Source organism: Pan troglodytes, chromosome 4, assembly GCF_028858775.2.
Source record: "Pan troglodytes isolate AG18354 chromosome 4, NHGRI_mPanTro3-v2.0_pri, whole genome shotgun sequence".
Lineage (NCBI taxonomy): Eukaryota > Metazoa > Chordata > Mammalia > Primates > Hominidae > Pan > Pan troglodytes.
In genome coordinates, this window is record NC_072402.2 from 143,943,131 (window position 1) to 143,971,023 (window position 27,893).

The 27,893-nt window shown below is 39.2% G+C and overlaps 1 protein-coding gene across 5 annotated transcripts in view; it reads left to right on the forward strand.

The window, feature by feature from the left end:
- RBM27 (RNA binding motif protein 27) overlaps nucleotides 1-27,893 on the forward strand; it is an 84,830-nt gene that overhangs the window by 8,618 nt on the left and 48,319 nt on the right. For 2 of the 5 annotated variants that reach the window (XM_527062.8, XM_009449887.5), the window contains exons 2-8: nucleotides 6,385-6,503; nucleotides 10,801-10,925; nucleotides 16,359-16,450; nucleotides 17,128-17,321; nucleotides 18,082-18,342; nucleotides 20,884-21,177; nucleotides 24,692-24,826. In XM_527062.8, the coding sequence (XP_527062.2) occupies nucleotides 6,385-6,503; nucleotides 10,801-10,925; nucleotides 16,359-16,450; nucleotides 17,128-17,321; nucleotides 18,082-18,342; nucleotides 20,884-21,177; nucleotides 24,692-24,826 (1,220 nt within the window). Of the gene's footprint in view, nucleotides 1-6,384; nucleotides 6,504-10,800; nucleotides 10,926-16,358; nucleotides 16,451-17,127; nucleotides 17,322-18,078; nucleotides 18,343-20,883; nucleotides 21,178-24,691; nucleotides 24,827-27,893 lie in introns of all 5 variants that reach the window. The other 3 variants (XM_009449885.5, XM_009449886.5, XM_054684651.2) reach the window with 2 other exon arrangements.

Sequence of the window (27,893 nt, forward strand, 5' to 3'; positions counted from 1 at the left end):
AGCTGAAGCAATCCTCCCACCTCAGCCTCCTGAAGTGCTGGGATTACAGGCATGAGCCACTGTGCCTGGCCATAACCATAATTTTTTTAAAAACATTTGTTTATTGTATTATATTGTATTATATTATATTACATATATATTTTTTGAGATGGAGTCTTGCTTTATTGCCCAGGCTGGAGTGCAGTGGCGTGATCTCAGTTCACTGCAACCTCCGTCTCCTGGATGGATTCAAGCGATTCTCCTGCCTCAGCCTCCTGAATACCTGGGATTACAAGCACCCACTACCGTGCCCAGCTAATTAATAACCATCACTTTGGATGCCTAATATTTCACAAACATCCAACAATAAGAGAATGGTTACCTTGGCACTATTTTTTTGTTAAAAATTAATGCTGTTGTTATTTAATAAATATATTTTGTGTGTGTATAGCTTTAGGTACTAGTAGTATTTTCTATATATGCCTTTATTTCCTTTGTCTAGTTTATCATAAATGTAACTACTGGTCAGAGAATATGGATTTTTTTTGTTGTTGTTGTTTTTGATATGGAGTTTTGCTCTTGTTGCCCAGGCTGGAGTGCAATGGCGTGATCTTGGCTCACCGCAACCACCGCCTCCCGGGTTCAAGCGATTCTCCTGCCTCAGCCTCCCGAGTAGCTGGGATAACAGGCATGCACCACCATGCCCAGCTAATTTTGTATTTTTAGTAGAGATGGGGTTTCTCCATGTTGGTCAGGCTGGTCTCAAACTCCTGACCTCAGGTGATCCACCCTTGGCCTCCCAAAGTGTTGGGATTACAGACGTGAGCCACCACGCCCAGCCAAGAGTGTGGATATTTTAATGGCTGTTGATACACATTGAGATCAGGAGATTTTTTTTTTTTTAACCTGTGGCTCAGAAGCACATGTATTAGTTGTTTCACCTCTGAAAGAAAGAGCACATTAAGATGGAACTTAAAATTAGATCCATATTCAGAAACATGTAAATTTTTCTGCAAGTGGGAAAGGTCTAAGTAGTCTTGGCTTTTTTCCTAAAGCAAGTAAATGGTAATGGTTTTTCAGTAGTGTTTTTTGGCTTGGGGCCAAAGGTGTAGGACCTTACTCTTTGATCTTATGATTGCATGTCTGAAATTTTCTATGAAGCTTATGTACTGGCTCAGCAGTTGTGTAATATACGTGCAATAGAGATTTCATTAAAAGGGGAAAAAGATAAATTTGAGATTTTTACAGATGAGGTATTTTTAGGGCAATGTTTCTATTAGCTTACTCCGATAAAAATTTGTTGACTTTTATTTTTTAAATAACTTAAAACATAATTGAAGCATGTTCTTAAAACGTTATTGTGCAAGGTGTGAATTTTAAGGAGTCCTATTTGTTAAGTTACATTAAGCTTTAGGAAATTTCTTTTGTTGATTCTTTAAAAGGTAACTGTTGGTTGATACTTAAGATACGTTAATTTTTCCTGCAGATATACATTAGAAAAAGACATGGTTGTGAAACAGATTTTACTTGTGTGGAATTGCAGCTGAGTTTTAGTTCCACAGATGTGCTGTCTGCCTGATCTTAAATCGATCTCTTAATTTATCTTTACAAATTTACAAATCTATAGTAGAATGGTAATTTAAGATGGATATTATTACCTTTTCTAATCTCCATGTTATAATAGAAGTCCCTTTTTGTCTAGAGACATGTGTATTTTGCATAGTCATGGATCCCAAATTTTACAATCTCTTTCATCCCCAAATATGCTTGTTTTTATAGTCAAGCAGTAATGGATTCCCATAAGCTTTAGTTCCAAATAAAGTGGCTAAAAGATTTTAAGTACTCTTCCTGAGTATGAGAAGAAAGAAGTGATGATTTTTCAGGAGAGGGAAGTGATGCTGCACTTGTCTTATATTCTCAAGAGTCTTAGTTGTACTCAGATTTTTGTGACATACTTCTGGAAGTCTTGTTGAGTAGTTAGCATTGATACTGTAGCTACAGTATCATGGCTGTTTTTTAGAGATTATATAGTGAGGGGTCAATGGGTGAAAGAATAAGAATAATTGTAAAGGTCTAGAAAATTACAGCACAAAACTCCCCAGTGTATTTAAGTTTCACCATTCAATTAGTGTGACTTATTATTTTAGACTTATAATTTTCTTCAGAGCGTACTTTATGCATACATGTTAGGAGCTGTTAAATGTAAATGGTCCTATTCCTTTGGCTGTAAACATGCTGTTGTATTTGGTGCAGATTTCTGTCAGTTATTAACAATCATTTGTTCCCTCACATTAAACAAATGTTTAGAATCTGTGATCATTCTCTTCTCCTGGAGTCTAACCTTTTCTACTCTTTTACTTTCCTGTATATTCATCTTGATTTTTAGCACTATCATATCAAAATGTGTTTCATCAGAAGCAGCCTAACTTGGCATATGGTTTTTAGAGTCTGTATGCTAAATATATGTAAAAGATATCTGGGTTTCTTTTCTTTTTTTTTGAGACTGAGTTGCGCTCTATCGCCCAGGCTGGAGTGCACTGGCGTGATCTCGGCTTGCTGCAACCTCTGCCTCCCAGGCTCAAGCAATTCTCCTGCCTCAGCCTCCCAAGTAGCTGGGATTACAGGTGCATGCCACAACACCTGGCTAATTTCTGTATTTTTAGTAGACATGGGGTTTCACCATGTTGGCCAGGCTGATCTTGATCTGCTGACCTTAGGTGATCCTCCTGCCTCAGCCTCCCAAACTGCTGGGATTACAGGCGTGAGCCACTGCACTCAGCCGATATCTGGGTTTCTTAAACCCATTTCAGTTATCCAATATCTGAATGTTTTGCCCATTCCTAACATATAGAAACTTTATTATCCATACCCAGCACTAAATCTATCAGATCATTAGACTCCTTGAAGGTTCCTATAACATCAGAGAAAATAACATTGCCATTTTCTTCCATTCTTATTTATTTTTCTAAGTCCTTCTCTTCTGTGTTAGACTACCCTTATCCAAGAACTAAACTTTTTAAGTAAAGGTGGAAATGTAATTTTTTCCCCTTCTCTCCTCCATATGAATGTAGACTAGAACTACACTGATCAAAAATTTCTCATTTTCGGGGTGAAATTAAGTTGGCCTACGCATCTGTTTTTTAAGGTGTTTATAGAATAGCCAGGGTAAGCATGGCACATGTAATTTTTTTTTTTTGAGACTGTCTCGCTCTGTCACCCAGGCTGGAGTGCAGTGGTGCGATCTTGGCTCAATGCAACCTCTGCCTCCCGGGTTCAAGTGATTCTCCTGCCTCAGTCTCCCAAGTAGCTGGGATTACAGGTGCACACCACCACGCCTGGCTAATTTTTGTATTTTTAGTAGAGACGGGATTTCACCATTTGGGTCAGGCTGGTCTTGAACTCCTGACCTCGTGATCCTCCTGCCTCGGCCTCCCAAAGTGCTGGGATTGCAGGCCTGAGCCACCGTGCCCAGCTGGCATGTGTAATTTTTATTTTATTTTATTGAGACAGTCTTGCTCTGTTGCCCATGCTGGAGTGCAGTGGCACAATCTCGGCTCACTGCAAACTCCACCTCTTGGGCTCATGTGATTCTCCCACCTCAGCCTCCTGGGTAGCTGGGACCACAGGTGCATGCCACCACACCTGGTTAATTTTTTGTAGAAGCAGGTTTTCGCCATGGTCTAAAACTTCTGGACTCAAGCGATCCCCACACTTTGGCCTCCCACAGGTGTGAGCCACCACACCCAACCATAATATTTTTTGAAGATAGGCTACATATTCACTATTTTGGTTTTTAATTTAAAATTTTATTAATAAAAATTGTATGTATTTAAGGTGTGATGTTTTGATATATATGCACATGCTGAAATGTGCATATATATCAAAAGCTAGTTAACACAATCATCTCATATAGCTGTCTTTTTTTGTGTGGTGAGAACACTTAAGATCTACTCTCTTAGCAAATTCAAGTTTACAATATATTTATCAATTTTAGAATTTAACAGTTGGCCTTACTAAGGTTATCTGTTCATAATTCTCCAAAATGTAGCATTTTTTACTTAAGAAAAATCTTTACTTTCTTTTATTTTTTATTTTTTGAGACAGGGTCTCACTGTGTATCCCAGGCTGGAGGGTAGTGGTGTGGTCATGGCTCACTGCAGCTTTGACCTCCTAGGCTCAGGCAATGCTCCTGTCTGAGCTTCCTTAGTAGCTGGGAGTACAGCTGTGCGCCACCATGCCTGGCTAATTTTTATATTATTTGTAGAGACCGGATCTCGCTATATTGCCCAAGCTGGTCTTGAACTCCTAGGCTTAAGCAGCCAGCCTTGGCCTCCCAAAGTGTTGGGATTACAGGCATGAGCCACCAGGCCCAGCCTTGAGTGACTGTCTGTCTATCTGTCTGTCTATTTATTTATTTAGAGATGGAGTCTCGCTCTGTTGCCCAGGCTGGAGTGCAGTGGTGTGATCTCAGCTCACTGCAACCTCTGCCTCCCGGGTTCAAGCGATTCTCCTGCCTCAGCCTCCGGAGTAGCTGGGACTACAGGCGCCAGCCACCTTGCCTGGCTAATTTTTGTATTTTTAGTAGAGACGGGGTTTCGTCATGTTGTCCAGGCTGGTCTTGAACTCCTGACCTCAGGTGATCCCCCTGCCTTGGCCTCCCAAAGTGCTAGGATTACAGATGTGAGCCACCGTGCCCAGCCAGGTGAATGGATGTTTAAAGAACCAGCCTTTCCCATGACAGTGTTAATATTGACAACAAAAAAAGTTGTGTTACTGAATTACGAACTTTAAACATAAAAACTAGAAGGAAGTAAAGGTACTGGTGCTTGGTTTTTATTTTGTTTACTAATCTCATAAAGTTATTGGAAATGTGATTGATACTCTTGAGCTGAAGCCTGTTTTTTTTTTTTTTGGAGACAAGGTCTCACTCTGTTGCCTAGGCTGGAGTGCGGTGGCATGATCATGGCTTGCTGCAACCTCCAATTCCTGGGCTCAAGGTGTCCTTTTGCCTCAGCCTCCCAAGTGAGCTGAAACCTTTTAACTTTCTGGCTGCTAGTGAAGGCCCAAGGATTATAGAACAAGATTAGTTAGATTTGAATAGTGTTTTATAGGTTATATAATCACTTTGCTTGCATAATGGTTTTACTTACTGTTATTCTGAATTTTTTGTTTGTTTGTTTGTTTGTTTTTTGTTTCTTTGAGACAGGGTCTCACTCTGTCACCCAGGCTGGAGTGCAGTGGTGTGATCGGCTGACTGCAATTTCTGCCTCCCAGCCTCAAGCATCCTCCTGCCTCAGCCTCCCGAGTAGCTGGGATTACAGACGTGCACCACCACACCTGGCTAATTTTTGTATTTTCTATAGCGACAGAGTTTTGCCATTTTGCCCGGGCTGGTCTTGAACTCCTGGGCTCAAATGATCCTCCTGCCTCAGCCTCTCAGGATGTTGGGATTACAGGCATGAGCCATTGCACCCAGCCTGAATGTTTTCATTTTACCTTCATAACCTGGCTGTGAAGGATATGTGTTATTTATGTATTCATCAGGAAGCCTAGAATATTTTATATATGTGTGTGTATATATATATGTTTACAACAAGAAAACTAAAAGTTTCATGTGATGTACATAAAACCTCGAGTCTGACAGATTACTATACATCAGGAGTTGACAACCCAAGGATTATGAGCTGTCCTGGAATAGGAGATGATTTTGAGTGTCAATGTTGGATTACTTACTAGAAAAAATGAGAAGTAGATAAAGGTTATCTCTGCTGTCCTTTCACCACTTCTCTTTTCCTTTCTGTTTCTAACTCCTAGATCTTTTCTTTCTTTCTTACAGCTGCTAAAGCATTTGCCAATAATATTTAAATGCCATTCTTTTCATGTTCTTATTTTTTAAAAAGATCTTTAAGATACTCGCTGAGATTAGCAAAAGGGCTGATAGCCATTTTTAGATACTGGTGCCTAGGGAGAGGTGTCTTGAGGAGAGGAGAAAGTTTTTCCATCACTTCCCTTCCTTTTGCTCATTAATCACCTGGAACAGATAGTTCCTGAAGGTGTTATTGACAGTGCTTCTATAGCTGGGAGCCAAACAGCAACTTAGGGGTCAGTTGCCACTCTTTGCCTGTTATCATTGAGAGAACAAATAAATGTAGAGCTCGCCCAAGATCCTTGATATATTTAGAACCTCAAAAATAGAAGACATACTAGTCATTTTGTAGAAATAAATGCAAAAGGAAAATCTCGCAGTATGTATATGTTTATTATAAAAGTTGCCTGTGTTTGTGGTCACTTTTTAGAATAGAGTTTTGATTTCTCGTTTTCCAAAATAAGGGTGACTTCATTAATAACACTACTGTTTGATAAAAAGTGTTTTTTAAAATTTTTGTTTTCTCTTTGTCTAACTAGATGTGATGCTGATCCTTCAGCCTTAGCCAACTATGTTGTAGCACTGGTCAAGAAGGACAAACCTGAGAAAGAATTAAAAGCCTTTTGTGCTGATCAACTTGATGTCTTTTTACAAAAAGGTAATTATTATGGGCCTTCAATCGAGTATTGAAGTAAAGATTTTAAGTTTAAAACTTCCTGAAAAGTCTTGGAGATATAAGCTTGATAGGAAAGAAAGTAGTCAGAGTCCTTTGAATACTTGAATATACCCATTCATACTTAATTATTTATCATGTTTTGTTAGAACTGGTTTTTTCCCTTTCCTTCTTTGCTGCTTTCCTCTATTGAGGCAATGGCAGCTCTAATGCTTTTTAGATGATTAGGTCTTTTGCAGCTTTTGACAGAGCCTACTTGATGATTGAGGGGTAACAGTTTAAGGATAATGAAGATGCTTATTCTTGGTGTTCATTAAGATGATGAGCTCATCAGTTTTTTTCCCCCCTTGGATGGGGCTTCTTAATATCCAAGAAGAGATGTGTATGATCCTCTTCTCTTTGTGCCTTTAACTTTTCATCTTCTTACCAAATCCGGTTCCATGGTCTACAGAGCTTCCTAAGGTTTCCCCTGTTGCCACTCTGACCTTATCTCCTATCATTCCCCCTCACTTGTTCCACTCTAGCCACAATGACCACCTGTTTTTTGAATTATGGCAAACATGTTCCCAACTCAGGCCCTTTGAACTCGTTTTACCCTTGCCTGAAACATGGATTCTTCTCTCGCTTCTTTCTGGTCTCTTCAAATGTCATCTTCTGAAAGCAGTTTCCCCTGAGTGCTCTACATACAGTGTAGTATACTCCATGCCTCCATCCCCTCTCCTCCTTCCAACGCTGTTTTGTTTTATTTTTCTTTTTTATTTATTTATTTTTATATCTATGTATTTTTATTTTTGTAGTGTTGGGGTCTCACTTTGTTGCCCAGGCTGATCCTTGAACTTCTTGCCTCAAGCAACTGCCCCACCTTGGCATCCCAAAGTGCTGGGATTACAAGGCATGAGCCCCTGTGCCTGACTCCTGTTTTGTTGTTTTCATGGCACTTGTCACCACCTGTCATAGGTTTATTTGCCTGTTTATCTGTCTCTCTACCCTTTGTTTGCCTTTTGTTTGGTTGAGAGTGGAGACTTGGAACCTACAGTACTTGGTACATGGAAGATGTTCAGTAAATATTGTTAAATGGGCCAGGCGCGGTGGCTTACGCCTGTAATCCCAGCACTTTGGGAGGCCGAAGCGGGTGGATCATGAGGTCAAGAGATTGAGACCATCCTGGCCAACACGGTGAAACCCCATCTCTACTAAAAATACAAAATTAGCTGGGCGTGGTGGCGTGCGCCTGTAGTCCCAGCTACTCGGGAGGCTGAGGCAGGAGAATTTCTTGAACCTGGGAGGCAGAGGTTGCGGTGAGCCAAGATCACGCCACTGCATTCCAGAATGGGCGACTGAGCGAGACTCCATCTCAAAAAAAAAAAAAAAAAAAAAAAATATATATATATATATATATATATAGTTGAATGGATGAATAGGAATGTGAATAATACACATTTATCAGTTGATTTAGCTATTGGTGATGAGAAGATACCATTTAAAATAAGTATTTACTGAGAAGGAGAAAAGTAAGTATGGCTTCTCAATCTAAAACATAGGATTACATATTTTTTCCTACATTTTACAGCTCTTTTTGTAGAAACAAAGCAATACTGACAGAATTTTTTCCCAGTACAACAGCTACTTAAAGAATTCCTCCCCAGTACAGATGTTTTCTTTTCTAAATGTGTTAATTTACATTACTTGATTTACATTAAAGATGAGTCTTGTGAAATGTAGAGCCATGAAAAAAGAGAAAGCAAAACATATTTGGGGTAAAAGGCCAAATGAATGTTTAGACGTCCAAGAATTCTTTGTTATAAAAAGTTAGAAAGGATTGGCCAGGCGCGGTGGCTCATGCCTGTAATCCCAGCACTTTGGGAGGCCGAGGGGGGTGGATCATGAGGTCAGGAGATTGAGACCATCCTGGCTAACAGGGTGAAAACCCCGTCTTTACTAAAAAAACACAAAAAAATTAGCCGGGCATGGTGGTGGGCGCCTGTAGTCCCAGCTACTCGGGAGGCCTGGACGACAGAGCAAGACTCCATCTCAAAAAAAAAAAAAGTTAGAAAGGATTTTAGTAATTAAAAAAAAAATTACATAGGTAATATATATGAGAAGGAACTATACACTACATTTTTAAAAGGATAAGAAAATAAGTAACCATAAATTTGCCACCAGAGATAAAATCACTGTTATCAGCTTGTGTGTGTCTTTCTAGACTAGCACTGTCCAATAGAACTTTGTGCATATGGTCTATATCTGTACTTTCCATTTCAGTAGCCATTAGCCACATGTGGCTTTTGAGCACTTGATATCTGGTAAATAGGCCAGAGAAATTGATTTTTTTTTTTGAGACAGAGTTTCACTCTTGTTGCCCAGGCTGGAGTACAATGGTGCAATCTCAGCTCACTGCAACCTCTACCTGCTGGGCTCAAGCAATTCTCCTGCCTCAGCCTCTCTAGTAGCTGGAATTATAGGCATGTACCACCACACCTGGCTAATTTTTGTATTTTTAGTAGACAGGGTTTCACCATGTTGGCCAGGCTGGTCTCAAACTCCTGGCCTCAAGTGATCCACCTGCCTTGGCCTCCCAAAGTGCTGGGATTATAGGCGTGAGCCACTGTGCCTGGCCAGAAATTGATTTTTAAATTTAATTTTAATTAAACTCAAATTTAAAGAGCTACATATGGCTAGTGGCTACTATATTGGACAGTGCAACTGTAGACTTATGTCTGTGTTTATATTGCATCTTAAAATAGTATTAAGTGAACATACTCTTTTATAATAACATATATTTTAAAAATTTAATAGTGTACCTTGAATATTGTTTTTATTTTTATTTATTTTTAATTTTTCCCAAACTCTTTGGTTTCCCAGAGAATATTGTTTAATAGTAGATGTTTATCATTGCTTTTTAAAAATTGAGCTATGCGTCTTTCAGATTACAAAAGAAAATAACATGTTATAAATTGTTTTAAATAATAATTATAAGTGAAAGTATTCTGATTATAGAGGCTTTTGAAGGGTCTGATTATTGTCTTAAGTTTATATGTAATAGTTGAGAGCTAACAGTTTTATAATCATGGAAAAATGCTTACTACACAAATTAGTAGTGTAAAGAAATTTATAAGAAGATGCTTTTCTGTAGAAAAGATAACATTTTAGAAATAGCTTTTATGTAAAAGATGTAATCATTGCAATGTAAGCAGAGTTTGTGTTGTGCTTTTAATATGCTCTTTAGCTGTTCCTTAGGGTAGGACCAATCAAAGTTATTTAGATTTGGTTTTGATAAGACATAGGCTGGATGTGGTGGCTCATGCCTGTAATCCCAGCACTTTGGGAGGCCGAGGCAGGCAGATCACCTGAGGTCAGGTGTTCAAGACCAGCTTGGCCAACATGGTGAAACCCCGTCTCTACTAAAAATACAAAAATTAGCTGGGCATGTTGGCACATGCCTGTAATCCCACCTACTCAGGAGGTCGAGGCAGGAGAATCACTTGAACCCAGGAGGCGGAGGTTGCAGTGAGCTGAGATCACACCACTGCACTCCAGCCTGGGCAACAGAGCAAGATTCTGTCTCAAAAACAAACAAACAAAAAAAAGCAGTATAAATATTTGACGTTAATACTTTTAGTAAATTCATCTGGTTCTCCCATTCAGTTGTCTGAGGAAGTTTCAAACAGAGCACTCTTTAAGTAAAACACAAAAAGTTAGTTTCATATCATTTTCATATCAATAAATATTTAACTGATTAAAAAAATTTTCGGTTAAGTTTTTTGAGTTGGCAGTGCCTTTAATCCAACAATATAAAGGTATACCATGGAAGTCTCTTACCTGTTTTACATCCACCGCGTTCCCACCTACAGTACACAATTTTGTCAGTTTTCATTTTTTTCAGTTTCTTTATGCAGATAGATAGAAACACATATAAAATATACTGTTATATCTTTGAGATCAGGTATTATCAGTATTCTTTCTTTTTATAGCCGCTGTGTACTCTGTTGTATAGATGTCCCATAGTTTATTTAACTAGTCTCTTATTCATGGAAATTTGAGTTGTTTCCGATCTTTTGCTATTACATCCTCCAACAAATAATCTTACATATATATCATTTTGCAAGTAGGTCAGAAGGATTTAAAAACCTGAAAGTGGGATTCTCTTCCATAAGGTAGGACTCATTTTTAGTCCTACTAGCAGTGTATAAGATGTCCTGTTTTCCTGAGCTTTGCTGACAATGTGTTGTCAAATTTTTGTTTTTTGTTTGCGCAATATGTAAATGTTATTTCTTCTCCTTAGAAACTTCAGGTTTTGTGGACAAACTATTCGAAAGTCTCTATACTAAGAACTACCTTCCACTTTTGGAACCAGTAAAGCCTGAGCCAAAACCACTAGTCCAAGAAAAAGAAGAAATTAAAGAAGAGGTAATGCAAATTTTTTCTCCTGCTTTTGGGGGCTTCTTAGATCCTGTCACCAGTATCCTTAGTTGGAAGTTGAGCCTTTTAAAAATAATTGTGTATTGATTCAAGTTTCCGGATTTTAGGCATGGTACAGATTCTTCATCAGGATTTCATAGTTGCTTGGACTGAAGAGTTGAAAAGTTTCAGATAGCTTGTTTAGAGATCCAAGAAATATTTCAGAAATATTGAGGAAGTCAGAGAAATCTTATCTAGTGACTTTTAGAAAAAGAAAGCTTGGTTAAATATAGAGAGATTAACTGAAAGTGAACTGTTAACAAATCCTCAAGAGAAATCATTAGGTAACACGTTTTCATGTATATGGAGAAACCAGTTGCACTTTTTGATTATATAGAGTTTTAAAAAATAGTTAATGTAATTGTGAACATCACTGTCAACATTGGAAAGAGGATTTAAAAAATGTTTTTATAATATTGAAGTATGAAAACATGATTATAGATGGTAACCTAATTGTTTGAGCCAAGAAGGAAATTTTACAGAGTTCTTTGTACTTCCTTTTATATACAGACAATATAGTATAGAAGAATGTGGATTCTGTAATCAGGTTGCATGAGTTAAAATAACAGCTCTACAAGTTAACTTCTCTGTCTCACTTTGATATCAGTAAAATGAGGATCAGAGTAGTACTTATTGAGGATTAAGTGAGATTATGTATGTATGTGTGTATATATATATAGTTTCTAGTCCAGTGCCTGGCACATAAATGTTGGTTATCATGCAGAAATATTTCCCAGTATTTATTTTTATTACATTTATTCTGAAGGTAAAATGAATTTTTAATTTAGAAATAATTTTAAACAAATAAAAATTACAAGAGGCTGGGCATGGTGGCTCATGCCTGTAATCCCAGTACTTTGGGAGGCTTAGGTGGGCGATCACCTGAGGTCAGAAGTTTGAGATCAGCCTGGCCAACATGGGAAACCCTGCCCCTACCAAAAATACAAAATATTAGTTGGGCGTAGTGGCAGGCGTCTGTAATCCCAGTTACTTGGGAGGCTGAGGCAGGAGAATCGCTTGAACCCGGGCAGTGGAGGTTGCAGTGAGCCGAGATCATACTGTTGCACTCCAGCCTGGGCAATAAGAGCAAAACTTTGCCTCAGAAAAAAAAAAAAAATTACGAGAATAATACCCAAAACACCCATATGACGTCTATCTAGATAAACTTTTTTTTTCGATGGAGTTGGAGTCTCCTTATGTTGCCCAGTTTGGTCTCGAACTCCCACTTCTGCCTCCCAAAGCTCTGGGGTTATAGGTGGTCTAGATATACTTACTGAAAATTTGCCCCATCTGCTCTCTTTAAATATCCATATGATTTTTTTCTCAGTCATTTGAGTAGTGAGTCACATACTTCATGTCTTTTCACCCCTAAGTAAAGTACTTCAGTGTGTATTTCCTACAAATAAGGAATATTCTCTTAGGTAACTATGATACTGTGATCAAGTTCAGTAAATTTAACATCCATATAGTACTTTAATGTATTATCTGTATTCAGTTTTATCAATTGATCAAGCAATGTCCTTTTTTTATTTCCTTTTAAAAAAGTTTTTTGTTGTTGTTAAAGAGACAGGGTTTCACTATGTTGCCCAGGCTGGTCTTGAACTCCTGAGCTTAAGCGATCCTCCTAACTTGGCCTCCCGAAGTGCTGGGAGTACAGGCATGAGCCACTGCACCGAGTCCCAAGTGTTTCTTTTTTATAGCATGTTCTTTTCCTCTCCATTTTCAGGATTGATTCTAAGGATTAGGTATCATTTAGTTATCATTTCCGATTCATTTTTAAATGCTAGGCTGATTGACCTGATCCAACATTAAAAGAAAAAATGTGGCTATATTTATGAAGATCAACTGAGACTGCTGTCTGTTTTTTCTTTTTATATCATGCCCTGTAATTATCTCATCAAGTTCTCTCAAAATTGGAGAGGCTTGTTGAATGTGTCTTAAAGTACTGGAAATAGGAAGAAACCTTTCTGTTTTTTACCTTTCTGTTTTTTTTTTTTTTTTTTTTTTGAGACGGAGTCCGCTCCATCGCCCAGGTTGGAGTGCAGTGGTGCCATCTCAGCTCACTGCAACTTCCACCTCCTGGGTTCAAGCGATTCTCCTGCCTCAGCTTCCTAAGTAGCTGGGATTACAGGCATGTGCCACCATGCCTGGCTAATTTTTGTATTTTTAATAGAGACGGGGTTTCACCATATTGGCCAGGCTGGTCTTGAACTCCTGACCTCGTGATCCACCCACCTCGGCCTCCTAAAGTGCTGGGATTACAGGGGTGAGCCACAGCGCCTGGCCACCTTTCTGGTTTTTTTTTAGACAGAGTCTCATTCTGTCACCCAGGGTGGAGTGCGGTGGCGCGATCTCGGCCCATTGCAACCTCTACCTTTCAGGTTCAGACGATTATTCTGCTTCAGCCTCCTGGGTAGCTGGGATTATAGGCCCTGTCACCAAGCCTGCCTAATTTTTTTTTTTTTTTTTTTTTTTTCAGTAGAGACGGGGTTTCACCAAGTTGGCCAGGCTGGTCTTAAACTCCTGACCTCAAGTGACCTGTTTACCTCGGCCTCCCAAAGTGCTGGGATTATAGGCATGAGCCACTGCGCCAGGGCTGGAAGAAAACTTTCTTGAGTACTTTCATAGACATTTTTCTTTGGTACTTTATAGTATATAATTTTTGGTCTATGGTATAGATTATGTTTTTTATAAGTTAAAATTTTTTGTAACGTGTTTTTTACAGTCATTGAATCTCAGTGGTTTAGATGTATCTGTTTGAGAGGCAGCTGATTTGAATATGAGAGAAAATTTGCATTATCTTGAGTTTATTTATTTATTTTTTTGAGATGGAGTTTCATTCTTGTTGCCCAGGCTGGAGTGCAATGGTGTAGTCTCAGCTTACTGCCACCTCCACCTCCTGGATTCAAGCGATTCTCCTGCCTCAGTCTCCCAAGTAGCTGGGATTACAGGTGCCCACCACCACTCCTGGCTAATTTTTTTGTATTTTTAGTAGAGATAGAGTTTCACCATGTTGGCCAGGCTGGTCTTGAACACCTGACCTCAGGTGATTCACCTGCCTTGGCCTCGCAAAGTGCTGGGATTACAGGTGTGAGCCACCGCACCCAGCCTGTCTTGAGTTTTAAAAGAACAGTTTAAAAAAAAAACAAAACTGTTATACTATCTTGTTTGTATCTTTGTAGATACAATTTTGAGAATTGTGAAAAATGGATAATGCCAGTTTCTGTGTAGAGCTACCCCAACTGACAGCTTTCCGGCGTTTCTCATTTTCTAAGTTTTAGAAAATTACATAACTTAATCGTAATTACTGAAATAAATTGTAGTTCATTTAGTAGTGCATAAACATAATTGTTTATAGTATTTCTGTAAGATAATAGAGTAGGAAAGGAGTCTGAGGTGGCACACATCTTTGGCTAATTGTCTTTTTCTGGTCTGTGCTTAGTTGCTCTGAACAGGGTATAGAGAAGCAAATCTAGGGATTACCCATTTTAACTTTCTTCCTTGGTCTTCGGCTACATTGGGTTCCATTAGTGGTTTTCTAATTAGACTGTTGATCACCAGGGTAAGAGAATTTGAATCATTGGCACCAACTAATCCTGCTTCTGGAAAAACAACTTGGTAGACATGTGCCATGATTTATGAAGCACACTGCCTTCATTGCCTGTTTTCTTTACCTCATCTTTTTCCTTAAATTTTATTTTGTGAAGAAATTCAATCATTTGTCCTGTAGAGTTTTTTACTGTCTGGATTTTGCTGTCTGCATCCCAGTGGAATAATACATCCTCTGTATTTCCTGTGAATTAAGATAGAGAATGTTTTTTAAATGTAGTCTAGTGACTGTGTAGTGATTTTGCTGCCATATGGTTGCCATATTGTGGCTGCCGTTTTATGTTGCCTGAATTTTATTAAATTATTATCTCCTAAGTCCATTCACTCACTTCCTGATTTGTGTATTTGTCAGTGAGCTTCTCCATTAGATAGGTATTTGTTTAACTCTTGCAAATGACTTTATTTCACCTTTCTCTGGTAAAGACTATATATTCGGTTTGAGATAAACTTGTTCAAAGACAATAATAAAAATTACTGGTTCTCCAGGAGGCAGAGGTTGCAGTGAGCTGAGATAGCGCCACTGCACTCCAACGTGGGTGACAGAGTGAGACTCGGTCTCAAAAAAACAAAAGAATAAAATAAAAAAATAAAAATTACTGTTCTCTTTGTATTTCTGGTCAATTTTGACGGTTAGGCTTTAAGAGAAAGCCTTAACATTTCCATTAGTTCCAATACCATTTTTCCATAGTTTACATGAATTACTTAGTTTTATAGCATTCATTGATTTAACCATTTTTTCCTAAAACGTTTCCTATGGAATAAATCTGAAGAGCTACTCAAATGAATTATGTATGTATATATATTTCATAATGAGGAAAACATAACCGTTTTACTATATGGTACTTAAGAGATTTGCTGTTTTAATTTGAAGAATGAATTGTTTATACTTTTCCTACACTACCATTCCCTACTTTAAATTAACATTAAAAAATTAACAAACTGCTTGTTGAAGTAATCTGAGCATCTTTTTTATTTCTGCTGTTGCCTGACTCTTTTGGGTATGAATTGACTTTATTTTTTCAGTGTATTTAATCGTGCCCTCTCTTGCGCCAGAAATATTATCAGGTAGATGGACATGTTTCATAATTTATAGAGGGACCATTCTTTTTTTTTTTTTTTTTTTTTTTTTTGAGACAGAGTCTCGTGTTGCCCAGGCTGGAGCGCAGTGGCGTGATCTCGGCTCACTGCAACCTCCGCCTCCTGGGTTCAAACGATTCTCCTGCCTCAGCCTCCTGAGTAGCTGGGACTACAGGCACGTGCCACCACGCCTGGCTAATTTTTGTATTTTTAGTCGAGACAGGGTTTCACCATGTTGGCCGTGCTGGTCTCAAACTCCTGACCTCAAGTGATCTGCCTGCTCCGGCCACCCAAAGTGCTGGGATTATAGGTGTGAATCACTGCGCCCGGCCAAGAGGGACCATTCTTATTTCTTTTTTTGTTTGTTTTTGAGAAGGGTCTCACTCTGTCACCCAGCCTGTGGTACAGTGGTGTGATCATGGCTTAATGCAGCCTCAAACTTCTGGGTTCAAGCAGTCCTCCCATATCGGCCCCCTGAGTAGCTGGGACTACATACAGGTGCATGCCACCATGCCCAGCTAACTTATTTTATTTATTATTTTTAGTAGAGGTGGAGTCTCCCTGTGTTTCCCAGGCTGGTCTCAATATCCTGGCCTCAAGCAGTCTTCCCACCTGGACCTCCTAAAGTGTTGGGATTACAGGTGTGAGCCACCATGCCTGGCCTTGCTCTTACTTCTAATCAATATTTTCATATAGGTATTTCAGGAGCCAGCAGAGGAAGAACGAGATGGCAGAAAAAAGAAATATCCTAGTCCCCAGAAGACTCTTTCAGAATCTAGTGAACGAAGGTTTGTGTTTATCTTTAACTAGGAAGACATTGATAACTCACTTTTTAGTTGCCTTGCAAGGACATTAAAGGGATTTTTAATATATATACTTACTCCTCTCTCTGTAAACTCATTAAAGAAAGATGTTACCTTTCTTCCTTTCATTCTTTCTGTTTTTTGTCTTTTGTCTTACTTTCTGTTCCTTTTATAAACAGTCATTATTATGTGTTTTCCCCAAGAGCTCGGGTGGGAGCAGTCCCCTTAGAGAATATTAATGAAATGTTCCATTTGGTTAGGGGTGCTTAGTATTAAAATCATCCAAGTCATTTTTTTATGACAAGTAGTACAACTTGTATATTGAATCATCAGCCTAACATCAAAAATTGGTCTTTGTTTAGGAAAACTTTTTTTTGAGCCTTTTTTCTTTTCTATTTCAAATTTTCTGTTTTCCCCTGCCCACCCCTCCCCATACTTTGGATTCACCTCTTTTTTTCATTTCTCCCCACCCAGTATAATTGCAGGAGGGATGTTTTTTCTCTGTATATATTTGATTAGAGGAATTATGTGGTAGTTTTGCAACTTTCTAAAAAAGCATAGATATGCATTTGGATGACTCAAGAGTAGTATTTATACTATAGATTTGTTTGCAGACTTGGTTTCTATAGCCTGCATATGGCTTTTATATCTGTATATTATAGGACACGTGAGAAAAAAAGAGAAGACGGGAAATGGAGAGACTATGACCGGTACTATGAGCGGAATGAATTGTACCGTGAGAAGTATGACTGGAGAAGAGGCAGGAGTAAGAGTCGGAGTAAGAGTCGAGGCCTGAGTCGCAGTAGAAGCCGAAGTAGGGGGCGCAGCAAAGACCGGGATCCAAATAGGAATGTTGGTGAGTAGATGAGTGTCCCCCTAAAAACTCTGTAGTTGTTTGTCTGTCTCTATCACAAGGGTGCAAGAAATTCTCTTAAAGAAAGATGTACCTTTAATATGTCTGAGCAGTGTAAAAACTGGAATTGTCTCAAGAAGCTCAATATTCATTTTGTTAGAAAACAGGGCTCTATTCTGGGGATGGAGTCAAGGGAGTTTGATTAAAAAGGAGCTATTCAAGTGTATCATTGTACATGTCTAGACTTAACTCATTTTGTATAATGGATACAAATATCCTTTAATCAATAAAGCTATCACGTGAGGAAGAGGGTTGCCTGCTTTTCTTTTTTGTTTGTTTGGTTTTCTAAAAGTAATTGATTTGCTGTAAGGGTGCTTGAAGTTTATAAAATTAAATGGATAAAATAAGTAGATTATTGGGATCCCAACCACTCATTTTCTGAGATACAAGTTTGGAAGTCAGTTCTTAGATAACCTTCTTATTAAATATCTGTGGAGAAGCTGACTCTTTTTCAGTTAAGTGTAACTGATGTTGATACTATAAAAGATGATTTTGCACAAGTTCTTGCCCAAGATATGTCACTTGTTGATGGTCCCTGCTTTTAGGATATATTAATAAAGAGAGCAGTATGAAATATGGATAGCTAGATAAGTTTAATTCAACATTCTCATGTTTTCTCTTCTATGTGAGAAAATAAATATAGTTTAAGAACATGAAATATCTGATCTCTTTGTTTTCTGTTTTTAATTTTGTTTCCAAGTAGAGCACAGGGAAAGATCGAAGTTTAAGAGTGAAAGGAATGACCTGGAGAGTTCCTATGTGCCTGTGTCTGCACCACCTCCAAACTCTTCTGAGCAGTATTCCTCTGGGGCACAGTCTATTCCCAGCACTGTTACTGTGATCGCACCTGCTCACCACTCTGAAAACACAACTGAGAGTTGGTCTAATTACTATAACAATCATAGCTCTTCCAATTCTTTTGGTCGAAACCTACCACCAAAGAGGCGATGCAGAGATTATGATGGTAAAAATCACCACCTTTTCTCATATTGTGCCCAAAAGTACTAGCAGAGCAAATGTTGCATATATTGCGTATCTTTTAGTTATAGTCCAGTTTATTTTATTTTATTTTATTTTATCTTATTTTATTTATTTTGAGACAGAGTCTCGCTCTGTCACCCAGGATGGAGTGCAGTGGCTCGATCTTGGCTCGCTGCAACCTCCATCTCCCGGGTTCAAGCGATTCTCCTTCCTCAGCCTCCCAAGTAGCTTCCCAGGTAGGCACCAACTCATGGGGAATGTTGTTTAATCTACACTCCCACTGACTTCTATGGCCTGTATTATTTCAAGCAAGTCACACACAGGCGTGTGCCACCATGCCTGGCTAACTTTTGTGTTTTTAGTAGAGACAGGGTTTCACCATTTTGGTCTGGCTGGTCTCAAACTCCTGACCTCAGGTGATCTGCCTGCCTCGGCCTCCCAGTGTGCTGGGATTATAGGTGTGAGCCACCGCACCATGCCTATAGTCCAAATTTTGTTAAAAGGGATGAATGGGGAGGAGAATTTCTGTTTGATTTAATGGTTTGGCTCTCATTAAGAGAATATTTAAATTTTACCCTTTTTTAGTTTTTTTTGTTTTTTTGTTCTCATTGTTATTTCAAACACTGTATGCCATAGTATACCGTAAAATTTCATAGACACTAGTAATTGTAATTTTTTAAAAGAATTTTATTTATTTATTTATTTATTTTTGGAGACGGACTTGCTCTGTCCCCCAGGCTAGTGTGCAGTGGCACAATCTCGGCTCACTGCAGCCTCTGACTCCCAAGTTGAAGCGATTTTCCTGCCTCAGCCTCCCAAGTAGCTGGGATTACAGGCGTGAGCCACCATGCCCGGCTAATTTTTGTATTAGTAGAGACGGGGTTTCACCATGTTGGTCAGGCTTGTCTGGAACTCCTGACCTCAGGTGATCCACCTTCCTCAGCCTCGCAAAGTGCTGGGATTACAGGTGTGAGCCACCATGCCCAGCCAGGAATTGTCATTTTTTTGAGTAGTGTTTGCTGCCGGGAATTTGTAGAAGTTACTTACAAGTTTGATTTGCTGACTTTCCATTTGAATGAATGAATCGGTATGTGTGTATTTCTTTTAAATTTTTATTATGGAAGTATTTATATATTCATAAAAGCTGACAAAATGATATGCTTAACCCCAGTGTATCCGTTACATCATTTAAATAGGCACCAACCCATGGGGAATGTTGTTTTAATGTATGCTCCCACTCACTTCTGTGGCCTGTATTATTTCAAGCAAGTCACAGACATCATAATTTTTTTCTATAAATACAGAATGCATACGTTTTTACATTTTACTTATTTTAAAGTAGGGAATAGAGTCAAATTATAATTCAAGAATTACCTCATTCTTGCCCTAATCTCTCAGCCATAGAATACTCCTTGCCAAGGCCAACGTAATGTTATCAATTTGTTGTTTATCTTTCCAAACATAGTCTGTGCATATGTACATAAGTAAATACACATATTTTCCCCACATTTTTAACATAAATACTAGTATGCTACTCATACTTCTGCATAATGTTTTTTCAGTTAGTAGTATTTCCTGGCGTTCATCCTATGTTAAAACAGAGAGAGCTTTCTCAGTATTTATTTAGGTTTCTTAGTATTCTTTTTTTTCTCTTTTTTTTTTGAGATGGAGTCTCGCTCTGTCACCAGGCAGGAGTGCAGTGCCATGATCTCAGCTCACTGCAACCTCCGCCTCCTGAGTTCAAGTGATTCTCCTGCTTCAGCCTCCTGAGTAGCTGGGACTATAAGCGCGTGCCACCACGCCCAGCTAATTTTTGTATTTTTAGTAGAGACGGGGTTTCACCATGTTGGTCAGGATGGTCTCAGTTTCTTGACCTCGTGATCTGCCTGCCTTGGCCTCCCAAAGTGCTGATATTGAAGGCGTGAGCCACTGCGCCCAGCCCTGCTTCTTAGTATTCTTTATGTACAAACGTGTTTAACTTATTCCTTATTGATGTATGTTTGGGATGTTTCTATTATTTTTCTACTATGAACAGTGCTACAAGTGATAACCTGGTACATAATGTCCACTTGAATATTCGAAAGTTTCAACTTCCAGATATAGCAATAATGGTTGCTTTAGAATAATGTAATGAGAATAGATTGAGAGTAAATAATCTAAGTCAATGCCCTTATTCTCCCCTACCCCACGCCTTTGCTAAATTGATATTTGTTTAAAATATCTGAGTTTTTATTATGAAAGCTTAATTGCAAATGGTTTAGTATAATGGTAGTTGGTAACCTGTTCTTGACTCTTTTATTTGCTTTCTCAACAAGTCATAGTATCATAGTATAAAAAGTAGAGAGTACATCTGCCTCTACCTTGGGGATATGTGATGCTTAACAGAGTAACACTGAGACTTTGGATTCCTTGGAGAAAACCACTTTGTAAATGAGATTGGTGGGTTTTTCAGGGACATGTTTTGTTGTTTTCTGAACTCTAAGTAGATGATAATAAGATTCTTTTTTTATTCTTTATTCCACAGAAAGAGGATTTTGTGTACTTGGTGACCTTTGTCAGTTTGATCATGGAAATGATCCCCTAGTTGTTGATGAAGTTGCTCTGCCAAGTATGATTCCTTTCCCACCCCCTCCTCCTGGGCTTCCTCCTCCACCACCTCCTGGAATGTTAATGCCTCCAATGCCAGGTCCAGGCCCAGGCCCGGGCCCAGGTCCAGGCCCAGGCCCGGGCCCAGGTCCAGGTCCTGGCCATAGTATGAGACTTCCTGTTCCCCAAGGACATGGTCAGCCTCCACCATCCGTTGTGCTTCCCATACCAAGTAAGTATATATTCGTTGAATTTTTCTCTAGCGTTCTGTTTAGAAGTACCTCATCCCTTTTAGCTAACTTGACACTCGTTTAAAGTGCTTGAGAAATAGAGTAATAATATAATTTGGAATATATTCCCATAATTAAGATGCTATTCTTTTCTTTTTTTCATCCATTATTGCATGATGTTATTTGTATTACCACAGTGTAAATTTTGTGTGTAGTGGCCTACCCTATATTGACCTGCAGTCAAATCTAGTTATCATCTTAAGAAAGCCAGTATTTATTTATTTATCTATTTTTATTTAGTTTTTCTTTAGAGACAGGGTCTCATTATGTTGGCCAGGTTGGTCTTGAACTCCTGGCCTCAAGCAGTCCTCTCCTGTCTTGGCCTCCCAAAGTGCTAGGATTACAGGCATAAGCCACCATGCCTGGCCAAGAAAGCCAGTTTTTAAGATGTCAGAGAAAAAACATGTTAGGAGTTTTATGAAATTTTCCAGTCTTTAAGGAAAATCTCTTCAAGAATATTGAAATAATATTAAAAAAAATTTTTTTTATTACAGACATTTTTAGAAGTAGAATAGTATGTGTGTTGCAGGTACCATCATCCAGCCTCAATGATGATCAATATTCAGCTGTTTTGTCTCATATTTTCCCTTCTCTCCCATAAACTTTCTTTGGGTTGGTTGGTTTTTTGCTGGAGTAAATTCTAAATGTCATGTCACTTCACCAGTATGTACTTCAGTATGGATCTCCTTTCTGATAAGGACTTTTTGTTTTTGTTATTTAAAAAAAAAAATCAATATGCCATTATCACATCCAGCAAAATTAGGAGTAAGAAATGTTTTAAAATGGTCATTTTAAAGGCATTATTAACAGTTGCCAATATAGTAGAAATAGAAGTAAGACTAAATTTTTAAAAAGTAATTGAAAAAATTATGGAATGAATTGTTTTCATGTATGCAAAAATATAAAACGTTATCTGCTTGAAGACTTTTAACATTAAAAGATGGCAAATTAGGCTGGGCATGGTGGGTCATATCTGTAATCCCAGCACTTTGGGAGGCCGAAGTGGGTGGATCACTTGAACTCTGGAGTTCGAGACCAGCCTGGGCAAGATGGCGAAACCCCATCTCTAGAAAAAATACAAAAATTAGCCAGGCATGGTGGTGTGTACCCATAGTTCCAGCTACTTGGGATGCTGAAGTGGGAGGATGGCTTGAGCCTGGGAGACAGGTTGCAGTGAGCCGAGATTGCACCACTCCATTCTAGCCTGGGTGACAGAGCCAGACCCTGTCTCAAAAATAAATAAATAAATAAAAGATGGCAAATTTTTATTTTTAGAAATATTGCTGTTCAGTTTAAGCAGTAGTTTTAATGAATTTCTTTTTAACATTTTATTTTGAAATAATTACAGACTCAGTTATAGAATTATAATTACAGAAATTGTGAAAATGGTTTCACATGATCCTGAGCTTCCCTGCAGTAATAAAGTATTCTGTAGAATATACATTTCATGGCCCGGCACAGTGGTGCACGCCTGTAATTCCAACACTTTGGGAGGCTGAGGCTGGCAGATCACTTGAGCTCATGAGTTTGAGACCAGCCTGGGCAACATGGCAAAACCCTGCCTTTACAAAAAATACAAAAATTAGCCAGGCATGTCGGGGGGTGCATGTAGTCCCTGCTGCTTGGGAGCTTGGGGTGGGAGGATTGCTTGAACCCAGGAGGTCGAGGGTGCAGTGAGCTGTGATGGCCTGGGTGACAGAGCAAGACTTTGTCTCAAAAAAATTAAAGAATATGTTTTATTATTAAAGTTGGTAAATGTTTGGAGGGATTTAATGCATATGTTTGGCCTATAGAAACATATTGTTGTTTTTTTTTAACTTAGCATTTGTGATTTTTTTTTTTTCTTTTATTTTCTTTTTGAGACAAGATCTCACTCTGTGCCCTAGGCTGGAGTGCAGTGGGGAGATCTTGGCTCACGACTCACTGCAACCTCCGCCTCCCAGGCTTGAAGGGATCCTCCCACCTCAGTCTCCTGAGTAGCTGGGACTACAGGCGTGTGCCACCATGCCTGGCTAAATTTTTTTGGACTTTTTTGTAGAGACAGGGTTCACCATGTTGCCCAGGCTGGTCTTGAACTCCTGGGCTCAAGCAGTTTGCTTGCCTCAGTTCCCAAAGTTCTGGGATTACAGGCGTGAGCCACCGTGCCCAGCCCATATGTGAATATTTAATATAATCACATAAACAGTATAATTGTGAAGCTCAAGCTGAGATTTTATTTCCCAGATAAAGCAACATCGTTTTATATATGGAAATTCTAAAATAAAGAACATTATCTCAGCATGGGAACATATCTATTTAAAAGTTAAATTCAAGAATACCATTTCTCCCGACATTTTGCTATGAAAAGTTTGTAACAAATAGAAAAGTTGAAAGAATTGTACTTGTATACTTACCGTCTAGGTTCTACAATTAGCATTTTACTGTATTTATGTTAGCACATATCTTTCCGTTTCTCCATTTTTACTTTGGATGCTTTTCACAGTATGTTGCAGACATCGTACACTTAAGCATGCTTATCATTAACTTGAATTCTGTAGAACTTTACTATCACCCTAGAAAGTTTCCTGAAGCCTCTTCTCAGCCATTCTCCACCTTCACCCATAGAGGCAACCAGTCCTGCCTTTTTTCACCTTAGATTAGTTTTGCCTCTTCTAGAACAAGTAATGTTCTTTTAATTGATTATACAACTCCCAGTGCTTAAGCTTGCATATATTAAATTCTTTAATTCTATTCAGAGCCAAATTAGGTATTTTAAATGTGAGTATCCAAGTTAGTACTAGTATGGTATTTTTTTCTTTTTTTTTTTAAGATGAAGTCTTTCTCTGTTGCCCAGGTTGTAGTGCAGTGGCGTGATTTCGGCTTACTGCAGCCTCCACCTCCCATGTTCAAGTGATTCTCCTGCCTCAGCTTCCCAAGTAGCTGGGATTACAGGCGTGTGCCACCACACCCAGCTTATTTTTGTACTTTTAGTAGAGATGGGGTTTCACCACGTTGGCCAAGCTGATCTCGAACTTTTGACCTCAGGTGATCTGCCTCGGCCTCCCAAAGTGCTGAGATTACAGGTATGAGCCACCGTGCCTGGCCTGTGATGGTCCTTTTTTTTTTTTTTTTTTCGAGACAGAGTTTTGCTTTTGTTGCCCAGGCTGGAGTGCAATGGTGTGATCTCGGCTCACCGCAACCTCCGCCTCCCAGGTTCAAGTGATTCTCCTGCCTCAGCCTCCTGAGTAGCTGGGATTACAGGCATGTGCCACCACGCCCTGCTCATTTTTGTATTGTTAGTAGAGACGAGGTTTCTCCATGTTGGTCAGGCTGGTCTCGAACTCCTGACCTCAGGTGATCCGCCTGTCTTGGCCTCCCAAAGTTCTGGATTACAGGTGTGAGCCACTGCTCCTGGCCTGATACTTTTATTAGGAAATATTAATGCTGTACTTTTCACTTTTTGTTGTCTGTATGTAGGACCACCTATAACACAATCAAGCTTGATAAACAGCCGTGACCAGCCTGGGACAAGTGCAGTGCCCAATCTTGCATCAGTGGGAACAAGACTACCTCCTCCTTTACCCCAGAACCTCCTTTACACAGTATCAGAACGTAAGTACATGTTGTTTGACTTAAAATTGACAGGGTATAGAAAAGCCAAGTTGTCTCATATGAGTATAACCCTTTAAAAAATGGTAAATAGTTTCTGTTCTTATGGATTCTAAAAATTGTATTTGTATTCACAATATAGTTTATCGTGTTTCTGCTATATAGCCACATTTTAATTTTGTGTGATATGGGAGAGAAAGGCAAGGATTTCTGTTTTGTAGAATTTTACTCTGCCATGGAGTAGCAACATTTAGTCTCTCCTTTTTATTTTTTTGAGACAGAGTCTCGCTCTGTCACCCAGGCTGGAGTGCAGTGGCACAATCTCAGCTCACTGCAGCCTCTGCTTTCCAGGTTCAAGTGATTCTCTTGCATCAGCCTCCCAAGTAGCTGGGACAGCAGGCGTGTGCCACCATGCCCAGCTAATTTTTGTATTTTTAGTAGAGACGGGGTTTCACCATGTTGGCCAGGCTGGTCTCGAACTCCTGACCTCAGGTGATCTACCTGCCTCGGCCTCCCAAAATGCTGGGATTATAGGTGTGAACCACTGTGCCCAGCCTAACGTCAAGTCTCTTCTAAAGGAAATTTATTTTGAAGCTTTTTAAAAAAATTGTTTATCTGATTGATTTTCTAAAGCATAAGATGTATCTCCTAAGAAGTATACAAAAGAGCGGGTTAATTATGCCTAATAATTAACTTGCATACTGAAATGAAGATAGAGAGCATCATTTAAATTGTAATTTTCTGTATTTAGGCTGTTGGTGACATTCACATTTGATTGTAATAATACATTTTTCTTGGGCCAGGCGCGGTGGCTCATGCCTGTAATCCTAGCACTTTGGGAGGCCTGGGTGGGCAGATCATCTGAGGTCGGGAGTTCGAGACCATCCTGACCAACATGGAGAAACCCCGTCTCTACTAAAAATGCAAAATTAGCTGGGCGTTGTGGAGCATGCCTGTAGTCCCAGCAACTCGAGAGGCTGAGGCAGGAGAATCACTTGAACCTGGGAGGCGGAGGTTGCAGTGAGCCGAGATCGTGCCACTGCACTCCCGCCTGGGTGACAGAGCGAAACTCCGTCTCAGAAAACAAAAAACAAAATGATTTTTCTTGAATCCTAATTCTCTTTTGTTTCTTAGGTGTTTTATTGTTTACTAAAGCTTTAAAAAATTACTTCCTTCAAAAACATTTTTTAAAAAGGTGGTTGGTTGTTAAAAATGTCAAATTAGAAGATTTTTTTTTTTTTTTACAAGGCCTGGTAACTTTATGGATATGTTCCTCTTTTATGTAACTATGTATATCATAAAGTTTATTTTGCATCCTAAACATTTCTGTATTTCTTTGATGTCTTGGAGAGGCAATTCAGCAAACTTGTTAAGCCCAGTTTCAAATCCTGGTTTTATCATTTACTATCTTTGTGACCTTGAGTAAGTTGCTTAGTCTCTCTGTAGCTCAATTTCCTCTTCTTTAAAATGAGAATAATATTACCTCATTAAGGTTGTTTTGAGGAATAAATTAATACATCTAAAGCATCTAAGAAAGTGCCTAGCCACTAGTAAGCTATAAGGATTCATTATTATATTATTGTAGTTATTATTGTCTCCTGAAATTTCCAACTCTGAAATCGAACCTATTAACTTCTTAAATCTGTACCTTCTACCATCCCTGTTTTTGTCAATGGAATAACACCCACCTAATACCTAGAATTGAAACCTTCACAGGACTGACTCATTGCTTTGCTTTTTTACATCTGGTTAATCAAAAATTCTTTTTCTTTGAAGTAGCCCTTTCTATTTCTTCTGTGGCCTCTGCCCTCATCCATGCTAGATCACTTCACATTTGGATTATTACTGCAGCCTACTTGACACCATTATGTTTTATGTTTAACTTCCCTAAGTCATACCACATAATGCTGCTAAGCTAATTTTCCTGAGAAATCCAACCATGAAAGTTCCTTATGAGAACTTTTCGGTGGCTACCATTTCTTTCTGAGCCATCAGTAAACCCCTCTCTAGGACTTCTAACTCCTTTTTTTTTTTTCCTGTTTTTTTTCTTTTTTTTTTTTTTGAGACAAAAAGTCTTGCTCTGTCACCCAGGCTGGAGTGCAGTGGTGCAATCTCAACTCCCTGCAACCTTTGCCTCCCGGGTTCAAGCAATTCTTGTGCCTCAGCCTCCCAAGTAGCTGGGATTACAGGCATGTATCACTATACCCAGCTAATCTTTTTGTATTTTGGGTAGAGATGGGGTTTTGTTATGTTGGCTAGCTGTCAAACTCCTGGCCTTAAGTGATCTGGCTGCTTTGGCCTTGCAAAGTGCTGGGATTACAGGTGTGAGCCACCACGCCTGGACTTTTTTTTTTTTTGAGACAGAGTCTCAACTCTGTTCCCCAGGCTGAAGTGCGGTGGTGCCATCTTGGCTCACTGTAGCCTCGATCTTCCAGGCTAAGTGATCCTCCCACCTCAGCCTCCCAAATAGCTGGGGCCACAGGCATGTGCCACCATACCCGGCTAATTTTTGAAATTTTTTTGTAGAGATGGAGTCTCACTATGTTGCTCAGGCTGGTCTCAAATTTCTGGGCTCAAGTTTCTCCCACCTGAGCGTCCCAAAGGGTTGGGATTACAGGCGTGAGCCACTGTTCCTGGCCTTTAACTCTTTCAATAGTCTACCTCTTCCTTCTTGGCAATCTTTGTCCACTATTCCTCAACATGCACCTTCTCTGGTCATGCCAATTATACCCTTTCTGTGCCCCCGTCATGGCTCAACTCCCCCCGCCCAATCTTCTTTCCTACTAATATACTCTGTCTTCACCTCTTTCTAGGCCCAAATTCTAAGTACACTTGGAAGACATGATTGCTGTTTTCTATCTATCTGTCTGTCTGTCTGTCTGTCTGTCTATCTAGAGTCTCATTTTGTCACCCAGGCTGGAGTGCAGTGGTGAGATCTCAGCTTATTGCAACCTCTGCCTCCCGGGTTCAAGTGATTCTTGTGCCTCAGCTTCCCAAGTAGCTGGGATTACAGTCGCCCACCACCACACCTGGCTAATTTTTGTATTTTTAGTAGAGATGGGGTTTTGCC